Here is an 18,545-nt window from a genome sequence, read left to right on the forward strand (position 1 = left end):
TCGAAAATATACTTTCTCTGAGTGAAGAATGAATCCAGTGATCTAGTATAATTTTCGCGTGTTATCATTGATAGTATTGAAGCATGTATATTCCGACCGAGTTAGACATTGCATGTCATTTATTGTTATTACTGATTTTACTTTGTCTATAGTAGTTTTTTTTTTTGCTTCACTTCCAATTACTGGTAAGTTTATGATGAGCTGAAGTTAAAATCAAACACACTGAAAAAAATTCCCAAAATCTTCATAAAAAACTAAATTGAGAACTTTCAAAGGACATTTGAACTTAAAAGTTAGACATATGAATGTCATAAATCATATTTTTTTCAAAGTAAAAATATAAAAGTGACTGTTGCATGGTTTGTTAGATAAAATTTGCGATACACAATAATTTTAATGTTGAAAATTGGCGCCAACCTGTATGCATGTCTAGTTTATTACGGTTGTGTTTTTACTATTGTGTGTGTTTTTAGATTCGAGCATCACTGATGAGTCCTTTGTAGACGAAACGCGCGTCTGGCATATATGCAAAATTTAGTCCTGGTATTCCTTCTTGGCAGATAGGTTTTAAAAATTCGACTTGACGCAAAATCAAGGAAAAAATCGACACAATTTGATCTTACTAGTGGTAGACTATTCATCTTTGAAAGTATTGAAACGCTGCCCAGGAGTCAGTGTTGGCAAGGAAAACAAAACAGGTATCACACGTGCTTTTTAAAAAAAATGATCGGCTTCAATGAGATGGTATCATGGATCCTGTTGCTTCATGAGTTATTATCATTTTTTTTTCAAAATTTAGTCATATTCAGTTCTTGTGAATATAATTTCTTATACTTTTTTTTTTTTTTTATCTTTAAGCAAATCAAATTGTGTCAGTATAAATCGATCAACGAATTAGTTATTCAATAAATGCTAAGTTTCCCTGCAAAAGTTTTGGTTTTAAGCTTTGTTATCAGTTGAGTGATTGTATAGTCTTTAGTCATGTAATGAATCATAGAGTATGTCGGAAGGATTTCAAAACTTTTGCATCAGGTGTTTTAGCGACATAAATGGTGGTTTAAACCGACGAATTTCGATTAGTACCAAGGTGTTTCTTGGTCGCACCGTCCTTTACTTCATTGTTTGAAACCAATCAGCAAGTGTGAAAATGAAAAACAGCAATGAAATGTTGTTCCTTTGGTATTCTAGATATTTCTCAGTCTTCAGTCTTATCATATTTGTCTCATACACACTTTTCTTTTCCGACATAGCAGTCAAATTTAAATTAATTAACATGATTTGTCACTCGATTTAAATCACAGAGCCCCTCTATGTTATAATTTTTAAGCACGTCAACTTGTCAAATATACTTATATCTGGCACACTATTGCCATATAATTTTCCCAATAGTAGCGTACTTGATCTCCGGTACTTTATGTTTCAGTTTTTGATAAACAGCAAGTGGGCACGTGTTCGCGTTATCAGACTAATTACATGAATTACAGAATTAGATATTACTTATGCAGCAATGATTAAAACAACTCGTGGAATTTGTATGAAGAGATAATTGGAGGTTTCTGACAGATGGTTAAAGGAGGCTTTATTTATAACATGCGAATAAACAACAAAATAAAATAATTGAAGCAGCAAAGCTGATAACATAGCTTCCTTGTTTGTTAATCAACTCTTATTGCGATAAATACCACTAACCGTAAAATATTTTATACTTTGATGGATTAATATCCGTAGCAATTATATCAGTGGGATGGTTCAGTGAAAAAAATAAGTTATCAATCTTATTATTTATACGAATTTAATCATAGAGAATGTTGTTTTCTACCTGGCTGAGTTTTCCATTTATAAAGCTTCTATAATTGACCACATAGAAAGAAACAAGAATTTTGGCATTTTAATTATCAAAAATTAGCTATTCATACAGTAGCATAGACACGTAAAAATTCTATGGCAATTAAAATAGTGTTTCCTGACCAAGTTATGTTACTCTTCGCTTAATATGTCAGGTTTTCTCTGTTATTTTCTTTGCTTTAATATAAAGCACCGTCCTAAAACATTTGTAAACAATAGTTTGAGAATAAATTCTTGATATGAAAGTCAACACCCTACTCTATAGCGCTATTGTGTATGTCTTCTCGACAACGCTACATGTGTAGTTTTTGCGACCTCTGTATCATAGTAATATAATCATTAAAAAAGAGATTGCAGGTCAGCAATTTGAGACATCAGTTGACCGTACATGAGATTCGATGATGGATTATAATACAAATAGACCTAGTGTGCGTTCTAGTATAAGGAAACCAAAATGCCGTTATGTTATAAATACTAACCATTCGGTTTTAAAACAATAGACAAGCTTAAAAGTTTGACTCTTCGTATAATATATTTAGTTTTTCAACTAAAATAATGAATACAAACATAGGACAAAAATAGTACATGCTACAAAACCATGGGACATAATTGATTATAACAGATATTACCAAAATACTGTAGCACAGACTACGACAACCACAATATTTCGTCTTCTTTAGAAAAATACACAGACAACAACATAGAACAACGCATGGTTAAGACGTGGGACATTCACAACATACAGAAGCGTTTGTGTATACGCAGGTACTCTTCTTTGCCTTGTAGTAATTAGGTTGTCTGTCGTAAAAACAATACAAATAACAAAACAAACCTGAATATTCAAGCTACCAACAAGATTACGAGATGACCACTGATTTGAATATAGAAATGAAAGGCAATACGTAATTTTAAAATCAGGGTACACACATGCTCGTAATACAGGAAGATAGTTATGGTAGTCACATCTGTTGTGTTAAAAAACGCGACAATAGTATTCAATATAGTCTTGATGGCATTTGAAGAGTTATATATTAGTCTTTGTATCTATATGCTATTTATAATCAAAGAAGATACAAATTATCGTGATTATACTGCAACATGTTTTTCCTGTAATTAAATGGATATTTTATTCCAATTTTAGGATGAAATTCAGTTTAAACAATTACAAAGAGCCATTCATTTTTTAAATGTCATAAACAAAGCGTTATTGACATGCAATATAACGAAATAAATTTCTGATACGTAGCTCATAATGACCCATTATTTTAAGATCATATACTCTTGATTTAAAACGAACGGAAAGGAATGCAGTGAAACAAACAAACATGTGTCAGAGATACTGAACTCGTCTCGGTAATGAAACGCAACATCTGCAAGTCTTACAAAATGGAATGGCTTTTTTTTCAATGAGGTAGAGTAATATTTTAATCACTTACATTCTTGATTCAATTTTAGTTTAATATATTTAAATAAAACATTTACTACTTAACATCATAGCTATTTTAGCCTTAACATTGCAAAATTATTTTTTGGGAAAGTTGATAACTATAATATGTTAATAATAAGACAAATATACGTGTTTATATAGATTTTCTACTATTTGTTTTTTTTCCATCAAAATTAATATAATTTATAGTCATAAAAAAGACTTTGATGTCGTTGCTAATCTACATTACGGATTGTGTCTAAATAAATATACAAATGTGTTTTAGACAATACAAATGATTGTTTAAGAGGTGCATCAATTATCGAAAAAAGTATAACAAAATATCGAACTCCAAGCAAATTCAACAGGAAGAATCCGGTCCATCAAACTCCAACTATCAACGGTTATCGTTGTTCCTCGATAGGCTTTATGTTGATAATCTTCTTAGTTTACTGATCAACCGGAAATCCTGAAGTAAATGCATTTTTTAGGAATAATAAAAGAATGGTAATGTAAAAACTGATAAAAATTACCAAGCTCATCACTTGATACGCTTCCTGTCAAGATATTATCTAAAACAAGGGATCCGTAAGGGTCAGCGAAAAATAATAATTTCGTTTAATAGAATAGTGAACGCTTAACTCGTATGATTTTATATTGAACTGCTGTATTCAATTTATCAATATGTTTCTAAAATAAGCCCCAAACATTGTTCCTCTCTGGGAATAAGAGTTATTAAAGGTCCCAAAAATAAACTTTTCAATTTAGACGCGATTTTCGTTTTATTATCATTTAATTTTTCATTGAATTTTGAACACTAGATCTTACAAGTTTGAAAGGTTTGAAAGGACGGATGCACACGTGATTTGGAAATATCTTTGTCGTTGTTGTCCGTTCACTTAAACAAAAATCTCCCAAAATTTCTTGGCCAAACTAAAGCAAACTTGGTCGCAATCATTGTAGTATAAAAGATGACCCCGCCAGCTTACGAACATTGCTACAATGGTTTTAATTAGAAAATAGGGCAAAATGCTGTGTTTAAAACCACTATAGATAGAAACAAATCTGAATGCTGTTAAACTATTCAGAATGTTGTGAGATATCTATTGTCTATATTTACATCAAAACTGTCAGACAACTTCTTATCGGCGTATTGACAATAAATGAAGAAATTAACCATTTGTTAATCAGAAAAATATTAGGAATACGAGATCAACAAATAGAAATTTTAGTTTGTTCATGAACTATATTCCAATCTGCAATGTTGCAAAGTTTCCATTTTTTGAAGATGTACATAGACTTATAGCTTATAGCCTCTCGTTTTAATTCTATGCATGTTAATGTTGTGCAAAATCCTGAATGGTATAAGACGTACGGGAAAAATATCTTGTACATACCCTAGTGTATGTCAATATAAAAAAGAAGTTTTGGATCCTAATTTCTTCCCTATAAAAATCTGCGATAAATCAACCGACCAACCTAGGATATTTAACAAAGTGTGTGTATCAAATAGGTGACAGAAGTGGGAAGCATTTTTATACCATACAATACCAATATTCATCAACACTAGATCTTTCTCAAACCTTTAATTTTACCAACCTCTTGCCACACAAAAATTCCACGCTTTTCTGTTGCACCATCTCTGAGACTTGTTTCAATTTTGATTTAAATCTGAAGCATATGACGTAAAAAGGAAAACAACCAATCCTCTTTTAATTTAACACTTTTCATTTATTTATTTAAGTTAAACATGTGTTATTTAAGTAATTTCTAGCTTAAGACATTGAGGTAATCAGCTGATATCGATCACCTGGCAGCCTACCAGTCATCTTGTCTTTGTGATCCCAAAGCTCTTTTCATTTGTTTCTGTTGATAGATGGTTATTTAAACATCGGACAAAACAATCAGTGACTTAAGAAAGCTATTCAAATTTAATTAACAATTCGGAGAATGCAACATTCAGTCAGTTATTGGAAATAACATATAATGTTTATCATGCAGTCATATGATCCCGTGTTTAATATGGTTTATACTCTCCATGCATTGATGCATACCTCAATATGTACAGGCTTTCATTTCAAGATCTTCATTATGCGATACTGGTTTGAATTCTCGCCTTGCTCTGCATGGTACTGGTTTCAATTTTAGACTTACTCATCATGTAAGTGGTATGGATTTCAGAATAACTCATCATGTAACTGGTTCGAATTTTAGACTGCTTCAGACTAAAGACTATACTTATCCATTATCATGGTTCGAGTTTAAGACTGGCTCTCTGTGTTATTAGTTTGAAATTTAGACTTTTAGCCCATCAAGTTACGGATCGAATTTTTCTACTTGTTCATTATGTTAATGATAGAATTCAATTTATACTTGTTCATAATGTTATTGGTATGAATTGAGACATGTTCATCGTATAACTGATATTAATTTGTGTGTACTGGTATGAATTTAAAACTTGTTCGTCATGTTACTGGTATGCACCTCAGACTTGTTCATCGTGTTACTGGTATGAATGTTATGTTCATTTTGTTACTGGTTTGTATTTTAAACTTGTTCGTCGTGTTACTGGTATGCATGCATTTCAGACTTGTTCATCGTGTTACTGGTATGAATTTTGGACTTGTTCATCATGTTACTCGGATGGATTTAGACTTGTTCATCGGGTTACTGGTATATAGATTTAGACTTGTTCGTCGTGTGACTGGCTAGCATTTTAGACTTGTTCCTTGTGTTTCTGGTATGAACTTTAGACTTATTTAATGTGTTACTGGTAAGAATGTTAGCCTTGTTCAACACGTTAACTGGTATGAATTTTAGACTTGCTCAGCATAGTGATGGCATGGTATAAGTCTCACTATCCCATGTTTTTGTTGGTTGCTGATTCTTAAGTCTATACAACTTTTCTTCTGTTTATTTTTCATGGAATATATACAAATACTTATAACTTAATAAGCGATAACATAATTTTTAATTGATAATTATAGATATATTCGTACAATAATAAAAATATGATAAAACAGTTACAAAGATTCGGTGATTTTTTTTTATTGAAATAAACATTGAAATGTCAATATAGTAATTGCTTTATTAATTGAAAGCTATCCGGGATACAAAAACAGCTGTTGTATAGAAATTGTTGAAATTAAATAAATCCGCGTCGTTTATTAATGATAATGGATATATTTTGATTGATCTCCCATCCCTGGGGGAACAATAATACACCGAAAAGTGCAGTTGTTTCCTAAATTATATTACAAATGTGTTTACTATGACGAACGTTTGCTAATATGGTGCACAGTAAACAATCATCGATGATAAGTGGTAACTAGTTTTCCACATGCTGTGAAGTAGTCTGTAATTTATATCTATTTAAATATGATAAACTATTCCTAAAAGTATCCCGCTTTTTCTGTATAAAACAAAGCATCAAATGCGGTCTAATCAAATTATAAACAGACAGTCAGTATAGAGAGCCTAAATTGGTCACTTTCAGTACAGTTACTATACTCAATCACAAATATTACATTTTCATTTTGGGAAATATCTGATACTCTATTATAGTGTCGACATAAAATATGAAGCCTTTTATATGCCCCATTTTTTGGCATTATGTTTTCTGGTCTGTGTGTCCGTCCGTCTTTTCGTCCGTCCGTCTGTTCGTCCGTCTGTCTGTCCCGCTTTATATTAAAGTTTCGGACCAGGTTACAGTTTTTGGTCGAGGTAGTTTTTGATGAAGTTGAAGTCCAATCATCTGAAACTTAGTACACATATCCTTATGATACGATCTTTCTCATTTTAATACCAAATAAGGGACCCCCTCCATTTCCACTGTCCATTGAACATAGTAAATGATAGTGCGAATGGGGTATACGTGTACTTCTTGTTTAAAACTTGTTTAAAGTGCTAACACTACAAAAAGCTTTCATATTAATAGAATTTTCAAAGGGTGTTCACAAAAATTTCAACATCTGAATCTGATATATATATATATATATATATATGATGAAAGATTTTAATTTTATTTGAACCCGATGTCACAAACATATGTATGTTTTATTCAAAGAAAACCATAACCTCTAATACTAAATAATGTGTCTTGTAAATTGTAGATATATATGAAGTTAATTCAATGACTTTTTTTTCTTGTAATTATGTTCTATATGAATAACCTTTTCGTATATCTAATGGTTTCTGTCAATTAAATATCAGTTTCTAAGTATCTTATGTCTATAAATTATGATTAGAAGTAATTTTTTCAGATGCTTAAAAAAGTTTAAAAACGGATCACGGATCATGATGTATATCTGTATGTCTGATGTGTTTCCTTCTGGCCATTAATTTCCTGCTAATGCTTTATTCCCAACATGATGTATGTATTTTGGTTTATTAACAAGTAATGATAAATAAAACACAATTTTGAACTAATAAAGAAAACATCAACTTTATATATAGTTATCTAATTTTATTTTACACGCATTCCAGTTAACCTTTAACTACTTTAAACACAAAGCATCATAATCATCCTAACAATCTAGCACGATCACTGTAACCTAGATTATTAACTCCAGTCTAGTACATAATCATTATATCAACACCAGGTTGACGACGTTCGCATTGGCGTTAACAAAAGACAATCGCGGCAGGTTCCAAAAGATACCAGTCTTACTTTAAAGTATGGGATCTCCTTTGTTGATGCTTATTATTGTTATGTTTTTATTCTTTATTTCCATAGTTTTCGATGAAATATTTCAGTAATGTTCACTAGGTACTGTGTCTGACTTTTACAAAATACAAAAACAAACAACACTGTGTTGCTTCTTTTGCTGAATAGTTTTCAAGCCAACTAATAGTATGCAAGTTAACACTAGCCTGTATTTTTATTCCCCACCTACGATAGTAGAGGGACATTATGTTTTCTGGTCGTTGCGTCCGTTCGTCCTGTTTCAGGTTAAAGTTTTTTTGTCAAGGTAGTTTTTGATGAAGTTGAAGTCCAATCAACTTGAAACTTAATACACATGTTCCCTATGATATGACCTTTCTAATTCTAATGCCAAATTAGAGTTTTTATCTTAATTTCACGGTCCACTGAACATAGAAAATGATAGTGCAAGTGTGGCATCCGTGTACTTGGGGCACATTCTTGTTTGTACATGCTTTAAAAATGAAAGAAATATGTGGTTTGGATCTTTAGGTTAATTAAGACATCATACACTCCTTAACTTATGTGTCTGCGGTTTTCCGTCTGATTTGCCAGAAATTATGTTTATATTTTTCGGGCGTAAATATCTAAAAGAATATCTTTCATAATAGGCGGTAAAAGTTAGCAAATTATTTGCATGTTTTAACTATCTACAATTGTATCGTTTACGTTAAAAATATACAGAAAATCGATGATTTATTTTTTGCCCGTATTTATAAAGCTAACTAAAATAAATTTGACATTTTAGGGGAATATATAAATAATGCCATGCGTTTGTTTGATATAGCATTTAAAAGTGGTGGTGAAATAGTTAATTTACTATTTCTGCTGATTCAAGAAAGATTGTAGATCAAAATGACTTTAATCCGCAAATACTAAAATTCGAACTGATGTGATTTAAAAATCAGTTACTATGCTTGCAGAAGATATATATGTGTCTTGCTGTTATCTGAACAAATGCGCTTTAAGAACATGTTATCGAGTTGGTACTTTATGGTACATCTCCTGTAATATAATGCTTAAGTATTCCATTAACAGCTATAGATATTGAAATTTCTGTACCTAATGTATACTCTGTATGGACGTTTGTGTTAATGGAAGATATATATACTTTAAGTCTATATTTATTTATTTCGGAGATAAGTGGACAGGTATTATGTTTATAAGTAAGTCTCTGTTTGATTATTTCGGAAATAAGTCGACAGGTATTAGTATGAAATAATGAGAGAAGTCCAAATGAAGTGGATTTAATCAGCTTTAGGTCACGCGACGGTCTGAAGTAATAAGCAAAACTCATACCATATAGTCAACTATAAAAGATTATGACATGACAATTTGTGAAATAAGTTAAAACGAAAAAATCCAATGGCCTGTATTACAGGCTCGTGACTTAAGACAGACACTTATTGGATTTGATGGGATAACACATGTTTGTAAACCTCAATACTCCCTATAACATTTGGTGTAACAGCAAAACATAAGCACAGTACAGTTTTGTATATCACTTTCTATGGAAATACGGAAGAAAACAGAAATAATTGGTTAATTAGCCAATTTATTATATTGCTTCCTGAGATTGCTTCGCACGTAAGCATTTCCACTTGAACTTGATTAACGACAAAATGATGTTGAAGAGCTTGTAGCAGTTTTAGCTATGTTTCCGATGTGCTTTATGGCAACTTTTAATAACCTTTGAGTTCATCAGCTGACTTCAATCCAATAATAACGACATAAAAACATATTCTTAGTTCAAGACTTCAAAAAAGGTCCAAGGACAATGCCTAATTTCGCAAGAATATTGAAGTGTAAATTAAGTTTTAGGTGATGATAAGTACAGTTTTTATAAATGCATTTCATCTTTACTTCAAAGCAACTATTTTACCAAAGAGGTTAATTAAAATAGTTTGTACCTGATGTTATCTGCAATAGCACTCGTTCCATACCTATATTTTACACTCGATGAACGTATGCACCGGCACAGTACTATACACATACCGTAAGCAGGGAAAGGTTATGCTGACAAGGAAATATTTAGAGTAGAGAGAGATTTAGAATAACATGTAATTTGATATATATATCTAAAAAGACTGAGACTCTCCTGATTTTTTTCACATGCACGTGAAATCAAATTCATATGGTTGCTTTAACACTGTTAGTTTAAACAATATTTTTGCAAAAAAGTGCATGAAATATAATAATACAATTGAACAGGTGGATATTACAAATTTACAAATTACAAATGTAAAGGATTAAGTGATATAAGTTATATCAATTTTAGCTATAAATTCATTCAATGAAAATATTTTCGGTTTATTCACACATCCGTGACAGCCGAAGACGTTGTCTTTATGTAAGGAAAATAAAGGCTGCGAGTCCTTCAGACAAAGTAAACGTCGACAGTTTTTGAAAAATATCTGAGGTCAAAACTCAGGATCAAAACGAAGAACATGATATTGTCTTTAACATTAATGATGTCGTTGTCTCTCAAATCATTTAGTTTTGATTAGTCTGATCGAGATAGTGACATTAAAAAAGTCTCCCGCTGAGTCATGGGATAGAGTAAATTGTCTCCCTCGTATAAACCAATCACAATCTATAATTTCAACGTAAAGTGTAATAAAAGAAAATGTGGTATAAGTGCCAGTGAGACAACTCCACATACAAGTCACAATGTGTGAAAAATTTCAATAGATATAGGTTAAAATTCAGACTTCAATACGAAGCTTTGGCTCATACCGAACAGCAAGCTTTAAATGTCCCAAACATGACTAGAGTAACACAATAACAAGTATATAAGTTAGGCAAATGATATAAGATGAGAAGTACATGTATATCAACACCAAAATCGAACTTTGGTTTTGGTACTTTGAATGTTTCTGCATTCCAAAACTTTTCCTGTTCCGATGAAAATTTTTCCAGGAAATCGCATTGAAAGTGACAATTATACATCGTTTAAAAATCCTTGTGATATCGCTTAAACGAGAGGAGAAAATTACATAATGTCATTCGAGTTGTGTGACAGTAATCTTCATTAGAATGTTATGTTAAAGATGGTTTTGTACTTTACTTGTGGAGATTTTGTCAAGCATAATTTAACCTCCTGATATTGACAGTCATTGGGCAATAATCACATGCTTAACTAGTTCCGTGATCGTTAAGAATACTTAACTTCTGACTATCGATACAGAACAAAGCTTTTATCACGATGGTTCATCGAAGATACGTCGTAAATGACAAATGTTCCAAACTGTTCGCATTAATCTAAATTAGAATCGCATCTTATCAACATTATTACGGTAATATCTTATCTTTTTCAGGTAAATTAACAGGAAATGGGAAGGATGTTATGACAGATACACTAACCTAAATCTCAATTATTTGACACAGAATTTGAATAATTTGTATTCAGCAAGGCGGTCATTTGTGAAAGTTTTATACGTGAATAAGTGATAAATACAATGTAGAATCGAACACGGAAGAAATATTTAGAATTCTATTCTTTGAATTCATAAGCTTGAATGCCATGGCTCATCCAGATTTACTTTCGTGCATTAATCTCTTTAAAAATGGAAGTATTTCATCGGGTAGTCTCAACTGTTCCCACTACAGACATAATGGATTTAAGGACATTCTTAAATTTCTCCTTAAAAATACTTCAGTTACTAGAAAACCAAAAGATGAGGATGTATGGCAATATCTGGAAGACAAAATGTTTCCCAGTCGAGACGGTTTGTCCATAGTTATACCTATTACAATTATATACACTATCATATTTCTAACAGGCCTTTTGGGTAACGTGTTCACATGTATTGTCATAGCTAGAAACAAATTCATGCACACAGCAACAAATTATTATTTATTCAATCTTGCTGTGGCAGACCTTTTACTATTATGTGCTGGACTACCATCAGAACTGTATACAATATGGAACTTGTATCCGTGGGTATTTGGTGAAACTGTTTGCATTTTACGAGCTCTATTTGGAGAACTATCAACTTATACTTCCATACTGACAATTTCTGCCTTCACTGTTGAACGTTATGTTGCTATCTGTCACCCAATGAAAGCACAGAAAATGTCCAGTTTACACCGCGCTGTGCGGGTCATTTTCAGCACATGGATCATAGCATCAATATTATCTATTCCACAGACTATTCAGTATGGAGTTGTATATATTCAGGACGAGAACAACAGGACTATAAAAGAATCAGCAATGTGTACTAACAAAAAGACGATCAAAGAAACCTTTCTTGTTTCGTCTCTGATATTTTTCCTATTTCCAATGACTTTCATCAGTATATTATATACTTTGATTGCTTTGGCTATTCGGAGGTCATCTATGCGTCGATCCTCAGCAGATTCATCAACTAGAGAACATGTTAGGGGAATTGATCTTCATGTCAAACAGCAATCAAGGGCCAGAAAATCTGTTATAAAGATGTTAGGTAATATATACAATTAACTTTTTATATAACGACAGCTCCCCAGTAGGCGTTCAGATATCTGCCAGAAATTCCGTTGCTTCAGAGTAATCTTTTACGTGTTGAGTTAAATTGATGGTCATTTAAATTAGTTTTGACTCGATAATCATTTACCCTAATTATGACAAATTGTAAACAAGCTTAGATTTAGGAAGTTTGCTCCTGGACACAAAATTAAGCATTACAGAAAACACAATTATCATATTTGTAATGCTTTATTATGGTACTAATATGGAACGTCACAAACGATGACAATAACGGAATTTCTTAAGCTATTACATACCAATGATAAACTCAAATATTTTTTCAAATCAAATGCGTGTTTTTTTTTTATATAATTCAACAGCCCTCAATTTAATATTGTAGCTTTAATTTATCATTCATTAATATCGTGTGCAATTTTTTTAATGGTTAGTGATATCATGGTTTTGCTATCTATTACAAATCACAATCAAAGCTAGGGGTTAGAGTATGACCATGTGCATGTGACTCTTCATTCTATGCTGGCAGAGGAAAGTGTAAGTTTAAGATATAGTCACGTTAGGTCTTTTAAGAGAGTGTCAATGTATTTGCCGATGTTCTTATGAAGGACGTGTTTCTGAGTCTACCGATGATCACTTGTTATAACTGATTCATTGCATTAGTTATGTCCTCCTGTCCACTCACGGTTCAATAAACCGTTTCGATTATATTGACGCTACACTTATCACTTGCTTCTGAATTAAACGCTTGCAGGTAACCGTGAATGTTTTAAAAATACTTTCAAAATCTGTATGAAAAAATAAGTATAATATACACCAACAGTTGGACTTTCGGTTAAATCCCTGGTTTTTGATATTTGTAACAATGTAAAGCGTTCGATTAAAGCCCTGGATTTTGATACTAGTAACAATGTAAGAATCAAAATTCAAATAATGCATCATAACAGAACATGCAGAAATAAGCATTGAAGGCCGTACTTTAACCTATAATGGTTTACTTTTTAAATTGTTGTTTGGATGGAGAGTTGTCTCATTGGCACTCACACCACATCTTCCTATATCTATTGACGCACAAAGTCTTCCCGGCGGAATTTCAAGATTTCAAAATAGGAAACAATTAAGAGTGGATAGTTAACGGCCTTATTTATACTACCACTTCAACGTAAAACAATAGTGACGGACAGCAACCGATGACAACCCCTGGCTCACTACCTGGGATATATAGGCAAATCAATTATATGACAGGGCTAAACGTTTGTGAGTACTCAATCTACCTTTATCTTTGACAAAAGCCTAACAACACTATGCCTATTGAAATCTAAAACGTCACTACAGGGGTATAGATAAGAATACGAGTTGGTTAATATACTTACACAGCAGGAATGGGCCAAAGAAACAACGCCGTCAAAAAACCCAAACTTTTCTCTGAAGGGAATAAGAACATGACTTTTGTGTCCCGTGTGAAACTGAAATGTTGCTCCTCTGTTATTTCTTATTAAATCGGTTCCCTCGGATATATATATCATCAATATACTTAGATCATTCTTGGTTCTTTAACGCAAATATACATGCAAAATGGATGATCTTCATAAAACATTAAAATGGCAGTTCAGATTTTCATTCAGTAATATAGAAAGGAAAGAAAAACAGAGGCAAAGAAACACATTTGTTTTTATGTTACTAAATGAAAGTTTAAATTTCCTTTATGAAAGGAGAAAAAAACGGCGAAAGTATTAAACAATAAAATGTTTGTGGGTGATGATTATCACTGCACAATTTGATGTCCCTCTATTCATCTTCTTGTGGTTCTGACACATTTGTTGTTATAAGAACCAGCTTTGGGCATCGATAAATTATTGATACCGGTCGCATGCCATTACGGCACGTATAACTCAATTTGCACATATTCAAGACTGGTGGTTTTTTTTTAATCCAGATAATTTAAAGTGAAGGCCAAATAGGAAATAAGCCACTTTGGATAAGGCAATTTACGCACTTTTCGATCAAGTTTTTATCTAAATGTAATTTGTTTTAAACTGTTGACTCCTTCAAGGCAGTCTATGCTTGTCAAATTAATAAACATGCAATTTTTGTTAAGTTTCCGCACAGGCTGCCGGGTAGAAAAACGTTATTTGATAATTTTTCATGTAAATTCAATCTTTCATACTTCAATGATCGAAGCTGCATCAAAATCATTAAAACTGACAGAAAGAACTTTTATGTTGCCGTGAAATGACAATCGTTCCTTTGGGGAGGATAAAGTACCTTTGCGAAATAAAAGATGTTTGGAGAAGGTAATAAAGATATAAGAATAGTTAGCTTTATAGTGTTCATTCAAGTTATTTGGGAGAGAGATATTAGCAAGGTTTCTATTTATAAATGTTATAAGCATCTTTTCAAGGGTTTCACTAATCTCAAGTGGTTGGTTTATTTATACAATATAATATCAAAAATCTAACGTTATAAGTGGTTTATTTAGACAAATTATTTGCAAAGATAATATAAAGATAGGAGAAAATAGAAGCAATATATTGAAATAACAACAGCCGATATTGCAAAATAAAAAAGAACACGATAAGGCAAAACAATTTACCTCTAACTGTATGTTTGGCATTTCAAACTTTTGGTCTAGATATAATCTGTGTACACATATAAGTCATTGTTTGTTTTTATATATATAAATGTTTTATGCAGCTGATCACCTGCCTTATGTGCCTCGATTGTTCCTTTCATTACTTTATATACTTACCTTTTTTGTTTATTGAATGGATATATTGGCGAGATGATATCTTCTTATCATTTTAACAATTACACTTAGCATAAAGCATAAGAAGATGTGGTCTGAGGGCTAATGAAAAGCTCTCCTTCAGAGATTTAATGACGTAGAAGGTAAGCAACATAGGTAACCGAACGGACCTCAATAACGAGCAAAACCATACTAGGAAACAATAAAATGACCCGAAATGTCAAATGTAAAACAATGCTAACAAGAAACTAACAACTTTATCAATATTGAACAAAACCAAAACAAGCGAATACTAAACAACTACTGAACTTCAGACGTCTGACTTTTGCTCACATCAACTTTTCCATTTATATACATTGGCCAGTGTAACATCACGGACACCACATAAGAATAAACTTAAAAAATCAGTTGAAAAGTAATAAAACTCATCAGATCGATACAAAGTACAAACGAAACAAAACAAAAAAATAGAATTAAACAATAATAAGAAAAAAGAATTAAAAAGAAAAAAAAAAGTAAATAGTAAAATGACAAATACACCGTGCTCCGAGGTAAATTCAAGACCGTAATCAAATGGCAAAATCAAAAAGACAAACACATAAACGAATGGATAACAACTGTCATCTTCCTGACTTTGAACAGACATTTTCTTATGTAAAAAATGATGGATTAAACCTGATTTTATAGCTAGCTAAACCTCTTACTTGTAGGACAGTTACTGACAATTCGATTTTATTGACAACGATGTGTGAACAAAGCAAACAGACACAATGAGTGAAAATGTCAAACATAGGGGAACTGCAGTCAACATTGTGTTATGATCTTAATAACTTTTAAAACAAACAAATATGTAACAAAGTAATACAAAAAGGCATATAGACAAAGCACATTAAATGAAAGACAAGAATTCAAAAAATTACCATAGCATAATAACACAAAGACAATATGTATAAGTACAGAGCCGCGTCATATGTAACAAAGATCAGAAAACAATAATATAAAGCTGTGTTTAAATCCATTGATAACAAAATCAATATTTATACCAATACACAAATATTAAAAAAATATATAATAAAACGCAGTGTTGAATTGGTAACCTTTAGAATACGTTTATTCAACGCCTATTAACATTCCATCTTTTCAGTGTTATTTTACTAAGCTTACCAAGTCTTTTATTATGTGCCGATTCGCCAACAAACATGGTCGACTTAGTATCGTCTAGTTTCTGATTGGTTGAACTTGATACAACGTAAGAGCCATAAATCAATTCGAACCAACTTTAAAAAGATGTTTGTTTTCATTGTTACACTAAGATTAGAAAAAAAACAAAAAAACCGAACGAAAACGTTGCTCAAAGTTAGACACTATGTATAATACGATTAAGATTTTACTTTCAAGATCAGTCATATTATTGTAATGTTACAAACCATGCAGGGATATTCTTCAGGTGGTACTTACTAAGATTAGATAGTTAAGTCCTGGTTTGAAAATGCAGGATAGGAAGTTTCAATTCTTTTTCGTTTTTTTCCTCTTGAATGTTTCGGGATATATTGTCATCGTCTAGCCAAAAGAACAGCATATTTCATAGTTTGGATGAGGTTTGAAATGTTGAATAGAACATTATAAAAAGCAAAATAAATGTAACATAAAATCAAGGTATGATTCAAAATATAAATTACAATAATAATCTTTTTTCCTCTCTTTTCAGTGGCAGTAGTTGTTGGATTTTTCGTCTGCTGGGCACCTTTTCATGTTGAACGTTTGGTGACATCAAACATAGAATCGTGGTCGCCATTTTTATTAAGAGTCTATAGGATACTCTTTTATTCATCCGGTGTCTGCTACTTCTGTAGTTGTACAATCAATCCTATATTATATAGTATCATGTCGTTAAAATTCAGACAAGCCTTAAAACAGACGTTTGCCAAATCATGTTGTCAGAAGATTCCAAGACAAAGCCGAAAGACACGACGTTTTTCTTACAAATTTGTACATAAAAATGGACAAACAGAAACTAGTTATACAACTGTTGGCCCATTAGGAATTATAGGAAGTTGTAAGAAAAAATCAATGCAAAAAATTGTAAAAGACAAAGTTGTAGAAGAAAGGAAACTTCAACGTACGAAAAAGGCAAGCCCTTCGCCGTCAATTAGCGGAAGTAGTTTAAAATCTACGGATGAAATGTGTCAAGAAGAAGAAATAGAGAAAGTTTTATTTCAAATTAAGTGCTATGACAGCAACCGTAACACATCTCAGCTAGTTGTAGGTGTTTGTTAGGTATTGACAGAAGGAAAATAAGGAATGTCATGTAGGTGTGTTACGGTGCGATATAAACACGAGTAAATAAGGATTTAATTTGACATTTCGTTCTTATTCACTTGTTGAACTATAAAAAGACTTAATTAAGAATCAACAAAGAAACCAGTGATATCCTGGACAGTTCTTTGGAGGCTTTCTGAATTAAAGTAATCCGTTTTTGTTTTTAATAAAAAGCTTATTATCGCTTCCAATGGAAGGTTCTGTGATCACATTAAAAGGTTTAGGTTATCGCCTACGCTTGATGTCCGTTACTAATTGACAAAAGTAATGCAACTCATTAAAGCATAGACATGCTTTCAAATTAACGACAGACATTAAATTGTAAAAAAGAAACGCTAATGATGCAAGAGTACAAAAGAAAAACACTATCATGAACAGATAAATTGTTTAAAAAAAAAACAATGGATAAAAAAAGTTGGATATCTTTTGCACATACACTGAGACTGAATCCTGTTAATTTCCTCTTTGGCGTATTTTCTCATTACAGTCAGACAGACTAAGAGAACAATAACATAGATATGTATACATTACTTAAATAAGTATAGTTGAAGAAAATCGGACGAAGATTCTTATGGCCTATAACCTTTTTTAATGATCGTGTTTAAAAAGAACACATTTACTGTCCACAAGAAACTACTTCAGTTATGGTGTTGCAGACACAACAATAGTTTATCAAATTATGCAAGAGAATATGTTGATATAAAGCAAACAAACCAATACCAAAATGTTAATACAAAATGTTGTTTAAAAAACCCAACACAAACACTTTAGAGCTTTAAATAACTGGGGAAAAGACGAACAACCCATCACACATCCCATTCCAATGTCAGTTGTGTTAAATGAATAATAGCATTTGTATATTATACGTAGAAAGAAATTACCACACATGTCATGAAATGCATAGTATATAAAACATTACAGAACATCGAAACCTAAAAGGTTATAAACTGAACAGCAATATACATCAAAGGTCAACTTTGCCTCAGGAAGTTAACTACAGATACAAAGTTTATTGACCGAAAATTTACAATGATTTTGTAATGAG

General features: G+C 31.9%; 1 protein-coding gene across 1 annotated transcript in view; it reads left to right on the top strand.

Annotated features, from left to right (window-relative positions):
• LOC134695170 (pyrokinin-1 receptor-like) overlaps positions 1–18,108 on the top strand; it is a 32,410-nt gene extending 14,302 nt beyond the window's left edge. Inside the window, exons 2-3 of the mRNA XM_063556376.1 lie at positions 11,291–12,418; positions 16,890–18,108. Of these exons, the coding sequence (XP_063412446.1) occupies positions 11,497–12,418; positions 16,890–17,458 (1,491 nt within the window). The 5' untranslated portion in view covers positions 11,291–11,496 and the 3' untranslated portion in view covers positions 17,459–18,108. The remainder of the gene's footprint in view (positions 1–11,290; positions 12,419–16,889) is intronic.
• The last annotated feature ends 437 nt before the right edge of the window (positions 18,109–18,545 follow it).

The sequence above is a fragment of the Mytilus trossulus genome, chromosome 1 (assembly GCF_036588685.1).
Source record: "Mytilus trossulus isolate FHL-02 chromosome 1, PNRI_Mtr1.1.1.hap1, whole genome shotgun sequence".
NCBI lineage: Eukaryota > Metazoa > Mollusca > Bivalvia > Mytilida > Mytilidae > Mytilus > Mytilus trossulus.